The sequence below is a fragment of the Harpia harpyja genome, chromosome 1 (genome assembly GCF_026419915.1).
Source record: "Harpia harpyja isolate bHarHar1 chromosome 1, bHarHar1 primary haplotype, whole genome shotgun sequence".
Taxonomy (NCBI): Eukaryota; Metazoa; Chordata; class Aves; order Accipitriformes; family Accipitridae; genus Harpia; species Harpia harpyja.
Genome location: NC_068940.1, coordinates 109,450,851 through 109,468,649, shown reverse-complemented (window position 1 = coordinate 109,468,649; position 17,799 = coordinate 109,450,851). Strand labels below are relative to the sequence as shown.

General features: G+C 41.7%; 1 protein-coding gene across 9 annotated transcripts in view; it reads right to left on the bottom strand.

The window, feature by feature from the left end:
* Positions 1–354: 354 nt before the first annotated feature.
* The window catches only part of SMARCD3 (SWI/SNF related, matrix associated, actin dependent regulator of chromatin, subfamily d, member 3), a 120,308-nt gene continuing 102,863 nt past the window's right edge, over positions 355–17,799 (bottom strand). For all 9 annotated transcript variants that reach the window (XM_052810047.1, XM_052810031.1, XM_052810024.1 and 6 more), the window contains 4 exons: positions 10,333–10,468; positions 8,011–8,133; positions 4,614–4,715; positions 355–4,515 (listed from right to left, as the gene is read on the bottom strand). In XM_052810047.1, coding sequence (XP_052666007.1) covers positions 4,462–4,515; positions 4,614–4,715; positions 8,011–8,133; positions 10,333–10,468 — 415 coding nt within the window. In that variant the 3' untranslated portion in view covers positions 355–4,461. The remainder of the gene's footprint in view (positions 4,516–4,613; positions 4,716–8,010; positions 8,134–10,332; positions 10,469–17,799) is intronic.

Sequence of the window (17,799 nt, the reverse complement as noted above, 5' to 3'; positions counted from 1 at the left end):
TTTTTGTTGACTACAACTAATAACAGTGATAATGTGAAATGTACTCCAAATGACCAAGCAACTGACCCGGAGAAGAGCCAGACCTCTCCAATGGTAAGGATTTCTCACTTAGTATGGAAATGGCTGAAGACAGAATCCAGTGAAGAAACAAATTCACGTAAGAAAGATCTAAAGAGCAACAGTTCTCACCTTCGTCAAGTCCCATGAAAACCTGTATATGTATGCCCCTCTGTGTGTGCATGCAGGTGTGTGCACAAGTGAAACAGAAATCCAAAAACTCGAGAATGTTATCAGGAGCAGAAAGAAACCAACTGTACCTGTCTTTGTTAAGACACATAAGGTTAGTGCAAGAGATACAAAGAAACAAAGTATTTATTGTTAAAAGCTTTTCTACGAATCACTCGGCATCATACAATGAAGATATGGTGGCTACAGAGTAGAGGGAGTCTCTCTCTCTCCCCACCCCCCCCTTATACACATATTTGCTCACTCTCACAAACCCACAGTTGTATTTTTTTAATGGAGTTCCTTTCTTCAATGAGATTGGAAAAGGTGTTTATCATACAGGATCTGGCAGAACAGATACATCCTATTAAACAACAGAGCAGTTACAGAAAGGAGACCTCTTTCTTCAGGAAAAAAGAGCTTTCTTTTCCCCCTCATCTCTTTGCACTGCCATAAAAGGGTTCTCAACACAAAAACAGGCCAAAAAATCCCCAATAGCTGACTAGCATTGTGGCAAAATTAGGAGCCCTAGGATATGCACCAGTATTGATATATGCACTAATATTTTCACTCAGCTTCCACAGGATAAATTCTAAACAATGTGGTGTAAAAATCTGCCAGCTGAAACAATGTCTGCATTACAACTACCAACCCTGCTAAGTCGAACAACTGAATCCCTGTTAATAACAGTGGAAAATGTTTTGACAATGTGTCTCAGGGTTATTTGCAGAACATTTGGTTCTGTCCTGCATGCCCATTTCCTGGGCTATGTACAAGTTGAGACTGGCTCTCTCCCACATGCTCTCTACATGTATACATACACACATGCACACAAATACTGACTCACACGGACTGTGCTATTTCCAACAGTACTCTGCACATTATCCTGTGCTATGTCTTACTGGCACTTCAGTGGCGCTCTGCTCCATCTTTTAATTTCCTTTTCCACTGCTGTATTCTTTTCTCTATTCCATAATCAAAGATTTGTTTTCCCTTTAATTTCTAAGAAACACTGGGTCTGAATCCTGACTCATGGCCAACAGCAAAAAGGACTAAAGAAAGTGTTTCAAACCTGCCATGTCAACACTTCAGCTCCAAGATATATTTCCCTTCTATTGGTGCTCCAGAATTCTGTTTTAACCCTTTCCTAGTCTGATGCTATATTTTCTAACAATCTATATTACCATCTATACATCCACTACTATGCACAGAAGGTTTTTTTGCAGCATGCACAGATTTGTATTGTACTGTGGCAGCAACTGAAGACCCCCAAACATCTTCTTGTCATCTTTTGTACACACAAAAAGACAACCATCCTGAACTTAGAATGAATTCATCATTCACAATCTGCCACAATTACATGCCTGTTCAGTACCACTGCCTTTCATTTTCATATGCCCAAGCAGGATTTGGTCCAATTCCTCCCTGTATTGATCCATTATTTCTCTTCAAATATAATTTCTCTTTTTTGCAAACAAGCAAGCTCCTGGCTGCACTCCTGGAACAGAGGACAGAACTCCTCTCTGCGTCTCTTCAGTAAAAGGCCCAAACTGCTTCTGAACACAGGAAAAAAGCATCAAAATCTCAAACCCCAGTTTGACCAAAGGAAAGACACATGACGGCTATTCCTAAGACTCACTGTTGGTGACTAGTCTTTTTATATATAGTAGGAGTATGGACAGTGGGACATAAGAATTTAGATTTTGGACTGCCATCTTCAGTGCCATCTACAGTGGCTGACTGATGTATGTGCATGCATGTGTGCGCATGCGCACACACAGGCTTCAGTATAGCATTGGTGCTTAAGATAGATTCACCTTCCAGTGATGCCATTGTGAACACTGGGCAGCAATACCACATTGGTTTTGTTAATTTTCTCTGAAAGAGACTTGGAAACAGATCCATTCAATTCTGCAGAGAGATTCTAAAAGCAGGTTGGACTCCATTATGTTGCCAGCTGTGGCACATGACTGAAATTTCTCTGTACAAATATTTGCCACTTCAGTGGGAAAGTTCTCAAAAAACAGAATTCCCTGGCAAACATCCTGCAGGCATCTATCCCAATCCCACGCCCTTCTCACATCCTTCCACATCCTTCTCTGCATTTCTTATTCCTGGAGACTGAATGCATGTCCTGAATGTAGCTGCTCTGTTTACCACATATAGAAAAGAGTTTTATACACTGGACAGCATGCACACAACTGACACAGCAGCGTAATAAATATGGAAGCACAGTAGCAGATGACCCCCACTGTTTTCCCTCATAATGCTTGCTTGTAGTCCAATTAGTGGAGTCCTAACGTAAATGAGATTTCAAGTCATTCATTGTCTGGCAGCCTCACAGCCCCTCACTATACTTAGTTTAAGATTGCAGGATTTCACGTTTTACTGTAAAAAGAGGTTTTAACATAAAAAACTTCCAAACAAAGCCATTCCCGGTAAAAGGCCTCAGGCAAAAAGGTACAGCTATGCTTTTTCTCACACCAGTGGTTTTGCATGATGGTACTGCCATCATATGACTGCACTCAAATGTAAATTTTCCAAGACATCTCTGAACACAATGGACAGAGTAAAAGCTATGGCACTATTGTGAAAGCAGAGGTATTAAATAGAGGGGTGGAAGAGAAGACTGTCTCTTCTGTGACTGGACAGAAGAAACTTTTAAGTTCAACTAAGAAAGAAATTGGCAAAGATAGCAGAAGAGAAACAGAAAATACTACAGCAAAATGCATTACTCAGAAGAGTTGCCTCCCTTCTGTATCACATGTGAATTTGATTCTCTTTCCAAGAAAGTGAAAGAAAGGAGATGAAAAGGAGAAACCTAGGAGAGGATTTTGAGTGCCACATCATCTGGATGAAGAGTTACACTTTGGCAGCTGCTTTTTGGACTAGAAATCATGTTGGACTATTAATTACAAACTAATCTATGCACCACAAAAAATGAGGTGGGGGGAAGGATTTAATGAAGATGTCCCTGCTTCCAAGTAAATATGGTATAAATTCCCATAGTCTGAAATTTGTTGTACATTTACAAAGAAGATGGTTTCCAAGGGATATATCCTCTGGGCTATTTAAGGCTGATAGTGCTTTATAACTCAACAGCATCCTATATAACCAGTATGTATCATGTATGGGGGAACTAAATAATTCATAGTAAGAGGCAGTTCACCTATGATCAAAATGTGAGACCAATCCAGAGACTCTGTTAACATCTTGAAGTAAAGAGAAAACTGTCATGTTATACGAAGTTAAGCTTCTTGGATTCTGCACCAACTTAACAATTAGGGAAGTCCTCTTCAGTGCTGATCCCTACTAGCACGCAGAGAAACATTTAAGAAATTTTGTACTTTACATACATGCTTGCCGTTAATATCTGCTTGTGTTCAAGGCAGGTATCAGCAAAGCACCGTTAAGTTATTTTCATTTTCTCAGAATGACTCATTTCTTGCTTCAACCTCCGCTTTGCTACCACTGATACCAACGATGCCTAAGAAGCTCTTATCCCAGGGGTAATTCTCTTCCTCTCAGTACAGCATATTGATCATACCCATCTAGTGATACGTAATTCAGTCTACCTTTCACTGCAGGGGCAAGGGAAAGAAGAAGTATTAGAGTTTGCAGAAGGGATGTCCTGACTATACTTCTTTCTTCCAGAGGGGCTCTTCATTCCAGGAATGAAAATCCTCCTAGTTTGTTCTTTCACATGGTGAGATGGCTTCTTGCACTGCTCCAGCTGAAATAAAAACTCTGTTCAGGAATATAAAGCATTCCACAACTATAAGAAAGACTATCTTCTCTAATTCCAGAGAAGTTACTATTTGAGACTCTTAGGTAACATAGGATGAGAACTGCATTTATTTCTCTAAATCTGTAGTCTCCTATAACACCTATCTCAACCTCCCCCATCAATGCCACCCACAATTCTACGCATAGCCCATTAGGATTTGCTGTGTAGTGTCTGAACTTTCCACTAAAACTTAATGATGTGCGTTGATGAATGAACCTTTAATCTTCTTTGACACTTGTATGGCGCTGTCTGTGGCCTGGAATGGTTTGAGACACCACCCACGGGCAAGATTATCAAGGGTCACACTAAAGCTGGTGTTCTGACTGGTGTGGTGATGGTACATTCTCATCCAGTCAGGAAGCAGGTCCATGTGTAACAGTGAGCTAAGTAACACTGAAAGGTCCACTGGTTTGGTGGTCATGATGCCAATGGGATCTTGTGAGCAGTACTTATGTGTTGCGCACTCCCAGAGATTGTTCCAGTTCCTGCCGGCGCTGCTGGATCTGAAAGAAAACGAGAAACTGTACAGTTCAGCAGATTCAGTTGTTCAGTGGCAAGAAGATTCATTTATAAGCCAGCAGTGTGGATAATTCCTTCATACCTTGCAGTAGAAATATCTGCTCACAGCCTCTTGAGACCATGGCTCATGATAAAATTCAGCTCTGCGTTCTTCCTCTGGGTTTCCAACTACATCAGTCATCACCTATGACAAAAATAAAAACATTTTTCACTATAGCTCTTCTACCACATAGAGAAACGTTCAGATTTACCTAGAGTCAAAATTTATCTACATTACTACATTAAAAATGTTCAGGACTGTTTTCTAAGCCCAAGGCAAATGGACAATGAATGGCATGTGTGCTTACTACCAAAACAAGATGGTTGCACACAAACTGTTAGCTGTGAACAGCTCCTAACTTCTGCTTCTCAACTGTGGCTAGGAATAATTCTAGACACCAGTAGTTGCCCAGGCTAAGTGCCACGATCTCTAACAATTTAACAGCATGGACAGTTCAGGTCCAGTGCCCAGGAAAAGTTCCATGGCACTGTATATTTTATTAGCCTATGTATCCAAAGAACCTCTGTAGTTACCCATAAACAGAGTAACAGCTTGAAATTGTTAAGGTATTCACATCAGATTGAAGCACAACTCTATACTACTGTTGCCCTTCTCTCAAAGCATATGTTACCTTGATTTTAAGGAAAGTTCTGATGGGGAAAGCATTAAGGAAAAATAACTCTATTAAAATGCGAGGAACAGAAAACTCTAGTAATTCCAAAATGGCCAAAGTGCTGAGCTGATTTTTCAGTCTCTATGCAACTGCCAAGAAACCAAGATTTGAAAAACCTGTAAGTTGTTTAAGGAATTAGTGGATGAGACCACCTGGAAAACTGCCGTTAGGGACAAAGGAGCTGAACAGAGCTGGCAGCTCTTTAACGACATTTCTCCTAGAGTGAAAGAGCTCTAAACTCCCATGTGTAAGAAACTGGACAAGGAAGGCAGGAGACCGGCATGGCTCAGTAAGGACCTCCTGGTCAAACTAAAGTGTAAGAAGGAAAGGCACAGGCACTGGAAGCAGGGACTTGTATCTTGGGAAGAATATAGGGATGCTGCCTGGATGTGTAGGGATGGGCTCAGTAAAGCTAAGGCACAGCTGGAGCTGAATTTAGCAAGGGATGCGAAGAATAATAAGAAGGGCTTTTACAGGTACGTTGGCCAGAAAAGGAAGATTAAAAAAAATGTACCCATCCCCGGTAAATAAGACAGGAGAGCTGGTGAAAACCAATATGGAGAGGCTAAGTTAATAATTTTTTTTTGCCTCAGTTTTCAATGGTAATCTCTTCACACATCTCTCAAGCCCCTGAACCTCAAGGGGGAAAGAAGTCCCTCTCATCGCGGCAGAAGATCAGGTTTGAGACCATCTGAGGAACCTGAACATACTCAAGTCCATGGGACCTGACGAAACGCACAAACAGGCTGATGTAGTCACTAAGCCACTCTCCAACACATTTGAAAAGTCATGGCAGTCAGGCAAAGTCCCCAGTGACAGGAAAAAGGGAAACATCACATCCATTTTCAAAAAGGGTAAAAAGGAGGACCCTGGGAACTACCAACCAGTCAGCCTCACCTCTATGCCCAGTAAGATTATGAAACAGATCCTCCTGAAAGAATGTCAGAACATATGGAAGGCAGGGAGGTGATTAGAGACAGCCAATGGCTTCACCAAAAGCAAATTGTGCGTGACTAATCCAGCGGCCTTCTACAATGGAGTGACGGCATTGGCAGATAATGGAAGAGCAACTGATGTCATCACCTGGGTTGGGGCAATCCTCCGTATCAATAAAGGCTGGGGGATGAATGGATTGAGAGCAGCCCTGTGGAGAAGGATTTGGGGATAATCGTCGACAAAAAATTAGATACGAGTCGGCAATATGTGCTTGTAGCCCAGAAAGCCAATTGTATCCTGGGCTGCATCCGAAGCAGTGTGGCCAGCAGGTCGAGGGAGGGAATTGTGCCCCTCTACTCTGCTCTCCTGAGACCCCACCTGGAGCACTGTGTCCAGCTGTGGGGTCCACAGTGCAAGACAGACATGGACCTGTTGGAGTGGGTCCAGAGGAGGCCACAAAGACGATCAGAGGGCTGGAACGCCTCTCCTATGAAGAAAAGATGAGAGAGTTGGGGTTGTTCAGCCTGGAGAAGAGAAGGCTCCAGGGAGACCTTATTGTGGCCTTTCAGTACTTAAAGGGGGCTTAAAAGAAAGATGGGGACAGACTTTTTAGCAAGGCCTGTACTGATGGGACAAGGGCAATGTTTTAAAATTGAAAGAGGGTAGGTTTAGATTGGATGTAAGGAAGAAATGTTTTACGATGAGGGTGGTGAGACACTGGAACAGGTTGCCCAGAGAAGTTGTGGATGCCCCATCCCTGGAAGTGTTCAAGGCCAGGCTGGATGGGGCTTTGAGCAACCTGGTCTAGTGGAAGGTGTCCCTGCCCATGGCAGGGGGGATGGAACTAGATGATCTTTAAGGTCCCTTCTAACCCAAACCATTCCATGATTCTATAAAAAAATAAAATTCTGATGACTATGCCTCCAGCATCACAGAATTAAGGGTAAATATAAAATTATTAGCATCTTTTGCAGAGTAGTACTGTGCAATCACAATTCTAATGACAGTAGGGCAGAACATTATAGAAAAGACCCTTATGGGACTGGTTGTCAGTCAGGGAGAACACTGAACAACTGTGGTATGTATGCAGCTAGAGATGCTCCACAATACCTTAGTTTGTAAGTTCTTCAAGCTAAAGGCTGCTTTATTTAAACATTCTTTCAGATGCCTGTCCTAATAATAATAATCATAATCTTAACAGTAGAGCTTTGGAAGACTACTGACTAACAAACTAGACATTTATATTTGAAAGACACAATGACTTTATTAAAATAATTTCATGGATTCATTAATACAACTGGTTTTGAAGCACCTGGGTTAAAGACACAAAGTGTGAAACTTTATGAGGAACAAATTATTCATTTTTGTTGGCAAACAACTGACTTCTTTACATTCCATTTCTTGGGTATCTCAAAGCTAAGCTCAGAGGCAGCTGATATTTAATCTGCCTATTTCTTACATAAGATTAAATTATGAACTAACAAAACACCCAAATTATGTTATTGTACTATAGGATGCTCCTACTGAGTTTTATATAGCTTTAATTTTACAGAGTACACCAACACAGCCTTGCACTTTGATCTTACTGTCCAACCACAAATTCACCTACCACCCCCATTAAGCACCGCTGTTCCACTGGAAGTGGAATACAACCTAAACTGTCTTTCCTGCATACTGTCTGCTCTGAGATTGCAGTATTCCACTCACTGTCTGTCTGCCACCAATTTTTCATCCTGGATGTTTTAGCTATACACTCTATATACATCTAGATGAAATTCTTACTTAAAAGTTCTGGTTCCACTATTCATTCTTCTTCAAACCTTAGCTCACCTTAAGATCCCTACTTTGGGACCGGAGAAGGTCTTGGATGTATCCTTTGGGATCTTTGGAGAAACTCAGCATGAAATCACGTTGTATTTTTAACTGATTTATGGATTCGATTGTCTCATGAATCTGACAGAAAAAAAACAAAGCAGATGTTACTTAATCCCTCCCATGGTCCAGTGACCCTGAGGTCAACCCCATTAGCATCTTTGTGCTTCTTGTAATGTGCAAAGGTGACAATTCTACACCGCAGACTTGTGCAGGTTCCCATGGCTTTTTCCCTTCAAAGAGGGAGTTAACCACAATCCTGCAATTACATTTTGGTTTCAGTTGTACTGCAATACAAGTATGTACAGGATTCTTCTCCACTTCCTGCACTGAACTGCTGTATGGCATGCTATATACAATACTGAAGAGCTAAGTCATGTCACTGTAAAATGTAATAATTTCCTGTGTATAATCAGTCTTTCTGCCAAGTCTGTGATTTTTCTAGGAAGGTGCTATATAAATATGTCTTTAAACAGTGCCCAATGCAAGAAAGCAGTTATTCTCCTGGTTAATCATCATCCTATCTTCAATACCCTGCTGTGATCCTTAAAATTTCTAGTGAATGCCTTATCAAGTCTATGTTAAATAAACTCACATAACAGCCATGACTTCTAGACTTTTTCTTAAGAGAAAGCCTACTAAAGTCACAATGGCTGCAAAAAGAAGAGTGTGAACAGTGAGAAATCAGGAGTGTGGAAGTTTTATAGAAAATTAGTCATATATTAGAGAATACATGAGAAATACTATGAAAGAAATGAGCATTAACATGCAGGGAACAACAAAGACTCCAAAGAGAAGTCAAGGTCCTATAATCATCCTGGATAACAAAATCAAGTATGATCAATGGGAGGACAGTTAATGAATCATTTGGACATACACACAGAAAAGCAAACTTTTGCTACCCCATTCCTCTAAATTTCTAGTTTGAGATTGTAAACCTATCTTGTTTAATTTCATGTATACATCTATTTTGCCAAAACAGCTAATGTGGCCAGGCACATGGGAGAAAATAATCCTCCCCTGATCTGGCTATGCCATCAAGGCCAACACGGTAGGCACAACGATATGGTATGTTAACAGAAGAGAGCAGCTGTCAACTTAAAATCATTCCTTATTTGGGAAAAGGATGTAGCCATGCTGAAGAGAAATCTGTTGGCATGCACCGAGTTTCCACTAGAGGACTCTGTGGCAGCATAGCAATAAATGGTACAGATGATAATAATGCAGCAGTCAATGCCTCTTTACCCAGAAGTGACTTCAGTAACTTTACTAATCACAGCTTGCCCTCTGCTGTAGCAAATGCTCAAAAAAGAGGTGATACAGACATGGGAAAAGGTGAGCTGTACTGGAAACAGAACAATCCTATGCATGCTGCATGCAAGCTTATATAGGCTGGGAACCAAGTGGTCAAGCAGCTGCCCTGCTGAGAAGGACCTTTCTCAAGAGCCGTAAAACAAAAGATGCCTCAACAGTTACCACAATCCATAGGATTGCTAGTGTCCAAACCCCCTTTAAAATCACATGAAGACCACAGTTTAACATATTTGTTTGTATTAGAGGTAAACAAACAGAAACTGGGCCTGACTGTATGTCACATAAATCATCTCTGGTCCACGATGTCACACCTCTTCTTCCCTTGCTCTGAGAAGCCACTTTTGTTTATACCCTACCAAGCTAAATCACCCATTTACACATGTGCCAAAGGCTGGCTAACAGTCCCCGTGACATGAACCCCTAATGCAGTCTGCACAGCTCACCACTGCTGTAAGACAGATACTATTATTTGAAGTGCGCATGATCCTCTTTCAATAACACTGAAAACAAGTCTGCCAAACTGCTCCAAGTGATTTTTCTGCCATGCATTTTCCATATTTGCACCTACGGCAGAGAGCTGTTCTGCAGCCGTGCATGCATAAAACACATCTGGAGTATGAGATTCTCTTAGCTTTGCCTTATAGCAATTTAGCAAGATACCATGACCTCTCAATAAAAAGTCACAGTCAAACAGTTCAGATGATTCTTGACTGCCAGGGGACTCATTATACTACCTGTGAAACTCTGCTTCTACCACCTGGATAACTGTGTCAGGCCCTGGATCAAACCCTAAGCGGGAATGCCACTCACCCCTCTGTATTCCCATTCCATGTGGCTGATGAAAGCACATCCAATTGAGAAGTCCCTGTCTCACCACATTACTGTCTTTGACGTGTGACACCAAACCCACATGAAGGTACACAATGAGTATATATGCCATGTGATACTTTACTCCTGGGCTAGTACCTTGTTGTCCAATGCTGTAATCTCCTGTTGGTTAGCTGTTGAGAGAAGAAAACTACTCATCTGTCCCTTTAATGGGTCTTCAACTTCTACATCTATGTCATAACAAGCCGTCTTCTTCTGATCGTTGGGGTCAACACTATGGAGAGTATAACAGAAGATCATGAGAACTGCCATAATGAATCAGAATAAATATCCATCCAGCCCAGAATACACAATTCGATAAACCCTGTTGCAGATGCTGTAAGAGGAGTTTAAGAATAGGGTATCTTTATACATTTGTATATCCTAGTACATCCTCTCATCTTTCATCAGTCAGAAATCAGAGACTTTTTGAGCTGGAGCTTTTGTCCAGACCATCAACTTTAATAGCTACTAATGGACATAGTCTTCATTAAATTGCCTAACATCTTCCTGAGACCGTTATAACTCTGGCCTCCAAAGCAATCCCCAGCGGTAAATACCATACTGGCCTGGTCTCTGCTTGACTGCATCTTTTTTGAGATAGGGTAAGTAGAACTGTACACTACCATTCTGGATGGAGCACATAATGACATTTTATTTGGTTCTCGGTTCCTTCTCTAATAATTCCTAGCACTGTAATTGTTTTGGCAGCTATGCAGCACTGTAATGATTCCCAGCTACTTAAGAGGTAGCAGTGAATTTGGGGACCACCGCTTTGTTTGTAAAGTTGCCTGCTTAATTCTTCAAAGAATATAACCAGTCATGCCCTCCTGTTACAGAAGTCATATTGACTCTTCCCCAATAGATCACATGTCTATTAAGACCATTCTCTACTACAGTTAGTACCAATTGGCTTCCAATATCCAGGATTGGTCCCGGTATGTTTTTGGCATCACATTAACTACTTACCACCCCGCTGGTACTGAAGGAGATTTCAGTAATAGGTAACACATTGTAGAGAATCATAGCATCATTTAAGTTGGAAAAGACCTTTAAGATCATCGAGTCCAACCATAAATGTAGCACTGTCAAGTCCACCACTAAACCATGTCCTTAAGCACCATGTCTACATGTCTTTTAAATACCTCCAGGGATGGTGACGCAACCCCTTCCCTAGACACCCTGTTCCAGTGCTTGAGAACCCTTTCAGTAAAGAAATTTTTCCTAATATCCAACCTAAATCTCCCTTGCCGCAACTCGAGGCCATTTCCTCTCGTCCTATCGCTTGTTACTTGGGAGAAGAGATGGACACCCACCCCACTACAACCTCCTTTCAGGTAGTCGTAGAGAGCGATAAGGTCTCCCCTCAGCCTCCTTTTCTCCAGACTAAACAGCCCCAGCTCCCTCAGCCGCTCCTCCTAAGACTTGTGCTCCAGGCCCCTCACCAACTTGGTTGCCCTTCTCTGGACACGTTCCAGCACCTCAATGTCTTTCCCGTAGCGAGGGCCCCAAAACTGAACACAGTACTCGAGGTGTGGTCTCACCAGTGCCAAGTACAAAGGGACAGTAGTTGGTAGTTAAGCAATTTCATGAGAGTCCTGCATGAAAAACCATTTACAACTCCTCATTTAGTGTGTGTTAAATTTATTTCTATTCAATATCTTGGTGTGAAAAAGTTTTTCAGAGATGGTCTTTCCACCTGCCCTCCAAAATCCAAACTGCACAGGTATGGGACCTTCCCTAATCTCTAAAGTCAACATTGATTAAAAGAATGAGTTTATTTTCTTATCTGACTTTAAGCAGCTGACTTCCAACAACAGGTTTTTTAAACTTCATTAATTTCTCAGTTTCAGTAGTAGGCTTCCTACTTCCAATATATTTAAACCAATCTTACTATTTTCTTTTTCATCTTTAACTCTTTGGCTTGTCCTATCCTAAATTTATATTTAATTTGGGGGGGTTTAGACTTAACATTTACTTTCTCTTTATCTTTAGACTAAAGTTTCTTAGCAAGAAAACAGTTTTTCAGCCCAGTAGTTGGTAAATCAGACTTCAGTCATTGTCACTTGTAATATAAAAATACTGGCTTCTCAACACTATTTTTAAAATGTCTAGGTTGTGTGCATGTGCTGCAGGTAGTAAAAAAATTGGCTCAGGATCTCATGGAGCTTGTTAGACTTGGGGGAGCAGAAGAACTTCCATGGATGGATTTGCTTTAGGAGTGTTGCAAGCAGGTGGAGGGAGGTGATCCTTCTCTATACTCAGCACTGGTGAGGCCACACCTGGAGTACTGCGTTCAGTGCTGGGCTTCCCAGTACAAGGGAGGTATGGACCTACTGGAGGGAGCTCTGCGAAGGTCCATGAAGATGGTTAAGGCATTGGAGCACCTCACACGTGAGGAAAGGCTGAGAGATCTGGGACTTTTCAGCCTACAGAACAAAAGGCTTTGGGGGGGAGGGAGAAGGAACTTAGCAATAACTGAAAGGAGAGTTTAAAGATGGAGCCAGGCTCTTTTCAGTGGTACCACATGACAGGACAAGAGGCAATGGGTGAAACTGAAACACAGGAGGCTCTGTCTGGATACCAGGAAACACTTTTTTGCTTTAAGGGTGACCAAGCACCGGCACAGGTTTCTCAGAGAGGTTATGGAGTCTCCCACATTGGAGATATTCAAAAGCCATCTGGACACGGTCCTGGCCAACCAGCTACAGGTGACTCTGCTTGAGCACAGGAGGGCATTTGATCAGATGATCTCCAGAGGTCCCTTCCAACCTCAAGCATTCTGAGATTTTGTGATGCTGTGGCCTTCTGCAAGTGAATCAGCAGCAGAAGGAAGACTAAGGAAAACCTGGGTCTGGGTCTGGTTCTGCCACTGATGTCGAAAGCCATGAAGGCTGCGGCACTCAGTGTTGTCTTTGCCTCCGTTCTGTGAAGAAAAGTGAAGAGAAGACAGAGCCAGCCTCCTCTTGGAGGTGCACAACAACAAGATGAGAGGCAGCAGAAACTCACTGCAACGTGGGCAGTTGACTCAGTATAAGGAACTTTTTTAAAAAAAAACAAACCCCAAAACATGATGGTTACCAAAATGTTGGAACAGGCTGCCAAAAGATGCTGTGGGATGTCCATCCTTGGCTGGAGGTAGTCAGAACCCGACTGGACAAGGTCCTGAGCAACCTGCTGTAATTTGAACCTGTTTTGTGCAACGGTTGGTCTGCATGACTTCCAAAGGTCCTTCTGATCCAAATTATTTTGTGATTACTGAGGCTTAAACAGCCGTCTACCCAAATCATGGTTTTGCCAGATATTCAGTGAATCCTTTGTGTGTTTGAGGACTAAGAGGTCACTTTCAGCCTGTATGTTACAGAGACTAAATTACAGTTAATTTTTATTTTGGTTCTGCAGCTGCAAATACATGTTGTATGTACTGCACGTGTTGCAAGTAAAACGTACAAGCAATATATTTAAATTATGAGCACATATGCAAACAAGGCTTGCAACTCCTTAGGAGGGTTACAAAGGAATCAGCAGAATGCTAGTCTATCTAATATCCTCTAAGTATATTTAAGGATATCTCCAAATCAAAAACTGTGGAGGACATTAACACTGACCAAAAGTAAAGGAGAACAGAGCAGCCATACAGCAACAGGGACTCTCCATAAAGCTGGGCTACTCAAGCAAACTTTTTTTATACAGCCAGATGGAGCCCAGTAATGACATTCACCCTTCCAGAACACTGGCTAACTAACCTTAACACCTCTGAAAACAAGAAATTAAGATCTACAGTTCATCTTTGTCCTTCCCTTACTTCAGACCTGGCACTAGCCACCAGGAAGGGCTAATCTGTCATTACCAAACAAACAAACAAACAAGTCATGGATAATCCAATCCACCTTTTGAAATCCTCAGTTCAAAACAGGTTAACGGCAGTACTGTAACAGATGAAGTATCTAAGGCTATGGGAGAGGTAAGGTTCAGAGACAGAGAAATCTTTTGCTTGGCCAATAGCATGGCTGGAGAAGAACAATTCTGGAAGAGGCGGCCTTCCTTCACATTTGAGGCTACCATTTCATACCTGAGAGTAGCAGATTCCGCTCAAAACACTGATCAAGATCAGCTGCAGGTTTCTGTCAAAACGGCTAGAGTACCTCATGTAGAAAGTACACTGACTTTAAGCCAACTGCAAGGTGCGGGGTGGTACAAAGTCAAACTAGTAAAACTTGGTAACATTTGAATTGTCACAGGGAGTTAATGCTAGATCTGATATATGCCCATTACATTTCTGCTTCTGTATTTGCAGCTGAAAGCAACATTTATCTTACCATTGGACAATGGTGTGAAATAGAAGTGTCAATCTTCAGAACAAGTACATACAGGAAACAACTGCTCTGAGTGTACGATAACCTAGTTCGCTACTAGATGATTTGAGAAAAGGATGGTCACCGTCACCATCTATGAAACAGAAGCAATATTACTATGGAGAGAGGTGACTGGTTGTTGTTCTGGCAAAACAGAAACCTTGAGGAACACTGCTAGTAGGAGACAGAAACAGGAGTACCGTAATGCCTGTGCCTCTGCTAAATTCAATACAAAAGTAATAGGTTGAAGTTGACAGGCCTATACTCTACAGGACATGTACCAGCTCCTCCTGGTCTTGACAAATACTATATTAGAAAGTACAAGAGAGGCAGAACTAAGAACAAACTGTTGCTTGTGCTCTGTCAACTTCATCTGCTTCAAGCATGTCTGAATCACTGCTTTCCAAGACAGACTCTCGTACTGCCAGATTCCTCGGTTAGAAATGTACTGCGCTCATCTGCAGAAAAACTAATTTTGCTGTGTCATGACCACTGTATTGGGCAACTCAGATAACACTTTGGAGCAATAACTGTCCTTCTCCCCGTGTTTATTTACTGCTCCATTAATCTTACCCATAAATTTTACCATCAGATTTCACATATTACGCATGACACTGGAAAAAAAAAAAAAGCTACACTGCGCTGGGCCGAGAACTGATCTTTCTGGTCCCACTAGAAATGACCCACTCACTGCTATGTCTCCAAATTGACAGTGAGGGACTGTTTCATTTAAGGTAACCAATAAACTCACTCATACTGTAAGATTTTGAATTGAGTTGTCATTGATAACACATCAGATGACTTGAAGAAATCCAATAGTATCAAGACAGTTTCTGTTATCAAAGAATCCTGTGATCTCCTCAGAAAAAGGCAGGCTTGTTGAACAAGATTTAATTTTTACAAAGCTGCACGTGGCTCTATGAAGCATTGAAGTGCTCAGAGGTCTTCACTCCAGCAGAGGCACAAGGATCCCCTCAAATAATGTAAAACTTGACACAGAGATCAAGAGAAGCCCAGGCAGGGAACAAAAAGATCCTTCCTCATCTAGAGAGCAGGAAAACCTTCCAGAGGGGAAGAGAGATTCCCCAACTCTGAATTTATATTTTGCTGTCTGCCTGTCACCAAGAAAAGGAGGGGCTGTGAGTGACCCTAACTGTCACTAACTGGCGGCTGTCAAGCAGAGAGGAGAACATCAGGAAAATTTTGTTTAATCAACAGAAGTGCATTCTCCCCTCCTTCTCTGCACCTGTAGCAGAGAGTAATCTCACCCAGCAATCCTTAGTGCAGAGGGGAATCCCCAGTCTTCACTTCCCAACCCTCAAAAAATCATGTTCTAATTCAAAAACTTTTTCCCTCTCTTTTTACTTAGACATCCCATTAACTCCTAGTCCTATCCCTCACTTAGTCCCAACTCCATCATAACCACCATCATTCTAATAATGCAATTGTGGTGGGGAAGGGTGCATTTCCAAATTTATTTAGAATCTTTATTCTGGCTATCTCATTACCAAATAAATATTAGCAATATTACTACCACATCAACCCCATTGCATTTTTTTTCTTTTTCAAAAAGGGCAGGTGTTTGGTGTCTGCAGAGTGGTTCTAAAATACTATTATTTGTAGAATGAGTTTAGAATACCTCACGTTTTAGTCTCTCTGCACATACTTTAAAACTAGAATGAATAATTGTGATCTAGTTGACCTTCTTGTAAAAGACAGGCCTGAGGATTTATCTGAATTAAGAGCACATATATTTAAATCACTAGTGATGACAAATTCCCTGTAGCAGTGTGCTGGTTTTGGCTGGGGTAGAGTTAATTGTCCTCACAGTAGTTAGTGTGGGGCTGTGTTTTGGATTTGTGCTGGAAACTTCGTTGGTAACACAGGGATGTGTTAGTTACTGCTAAGCAGTGCTTGCACAGAGTCAAGGGCTGTTCTGCTTCTCACCCCATCCCCAGAGCAGGCTGGGGGGGCACAAGAAGTTGGGAGGGGACACAGCCGGGACAGCTGACCCCAACTGACCCAAGGGCTATTCCAGATCATATGATGTCATGCTCCGCCATAAACTACAGGGCGGGCACTGCTCAGGGACTTGTTGCGCATCAGTCAGTTGATGGTGAACAATTGTTTTCATTTGCATCACTTGTCTTTCTTGGGTTTTATTTCCCTCTCCTTGTTATTTTCCTTTTCATTACAATACTAATACTAATAATTATTATTAGTATTGTTGTTGTTGTTATTATTATTATTAAATTATTAAACTGTTTTTATCTCAACCCATGAGTTTTCTCACTTTCACCCTTCTGATTCTATGCCTCATCCCACGGGGGGGGGGGGGTAGTGAGCGAGCGGCTGGGTGGGTCTCAGTTGCCGGCTGGGGTTAAACCATGACAAACAGTTGGCAAATTGTTTCCGTGGTTGACTACATTCACTCTGAAAAACTTAATGCAGGGGGGCAGGGCAGAGGGTCTGTGAGAGTCTGTTTAAAGCTCAACTGGACTAGGCCCCTAAGTATCCTGATATAATTTGAACCCGCTTTGAGTTGGGAGGGGGGAGGGAGCTCTAGATGACCACCAGCAACCCCTTCTACTGTACATTATTCTGCGATTTTATGGGTCTAAAAATTACTTACTTCCTTTAAATTCAGTGCCAGACTTCCAGATTTATTTTAGCTTAGCTTGAGACTGTAAAGACTCTATTGCAAAAGTATTCCCTATTCTCAGGAAATTAATACTTCCCCCTTCCGCAGCCTTGTGTCAGTGCAGTGTAATGCTGACAGGTGCTGTGTGGTGCACACAGTGTATCAGAGAATACTACTATACACAAGGTCCTGCTCTTTAGCTTGTATCTCACAGAAAAGATACTGCCTCTAGAACCTCTTTGCCAACTCTCTACCCCTGGAAACATAACCATCAGTTCCTTGTCATTTCTCTCCAAGACAATGACTATGTACCTCTGCGGACCTCAGCTTTTTTTGGTCCATCAAACAGGTCACTGTGTTGTCTTCAATGACAGTACGTATGCAGCTATCAATCTGCATGGTAGTCAAGCTGCTTTTTCATTAGTCTGTTTTATATATTCAAATGAATCGAAAAGCAAATTTTATTTTGATAGCCTACATAATATTTAAACTTCTTATCACATATATTACAGATTTAAAATAAAGAACCCAATTTTAAGCATATTGAGAAATATTTGTTGTCAATATTCT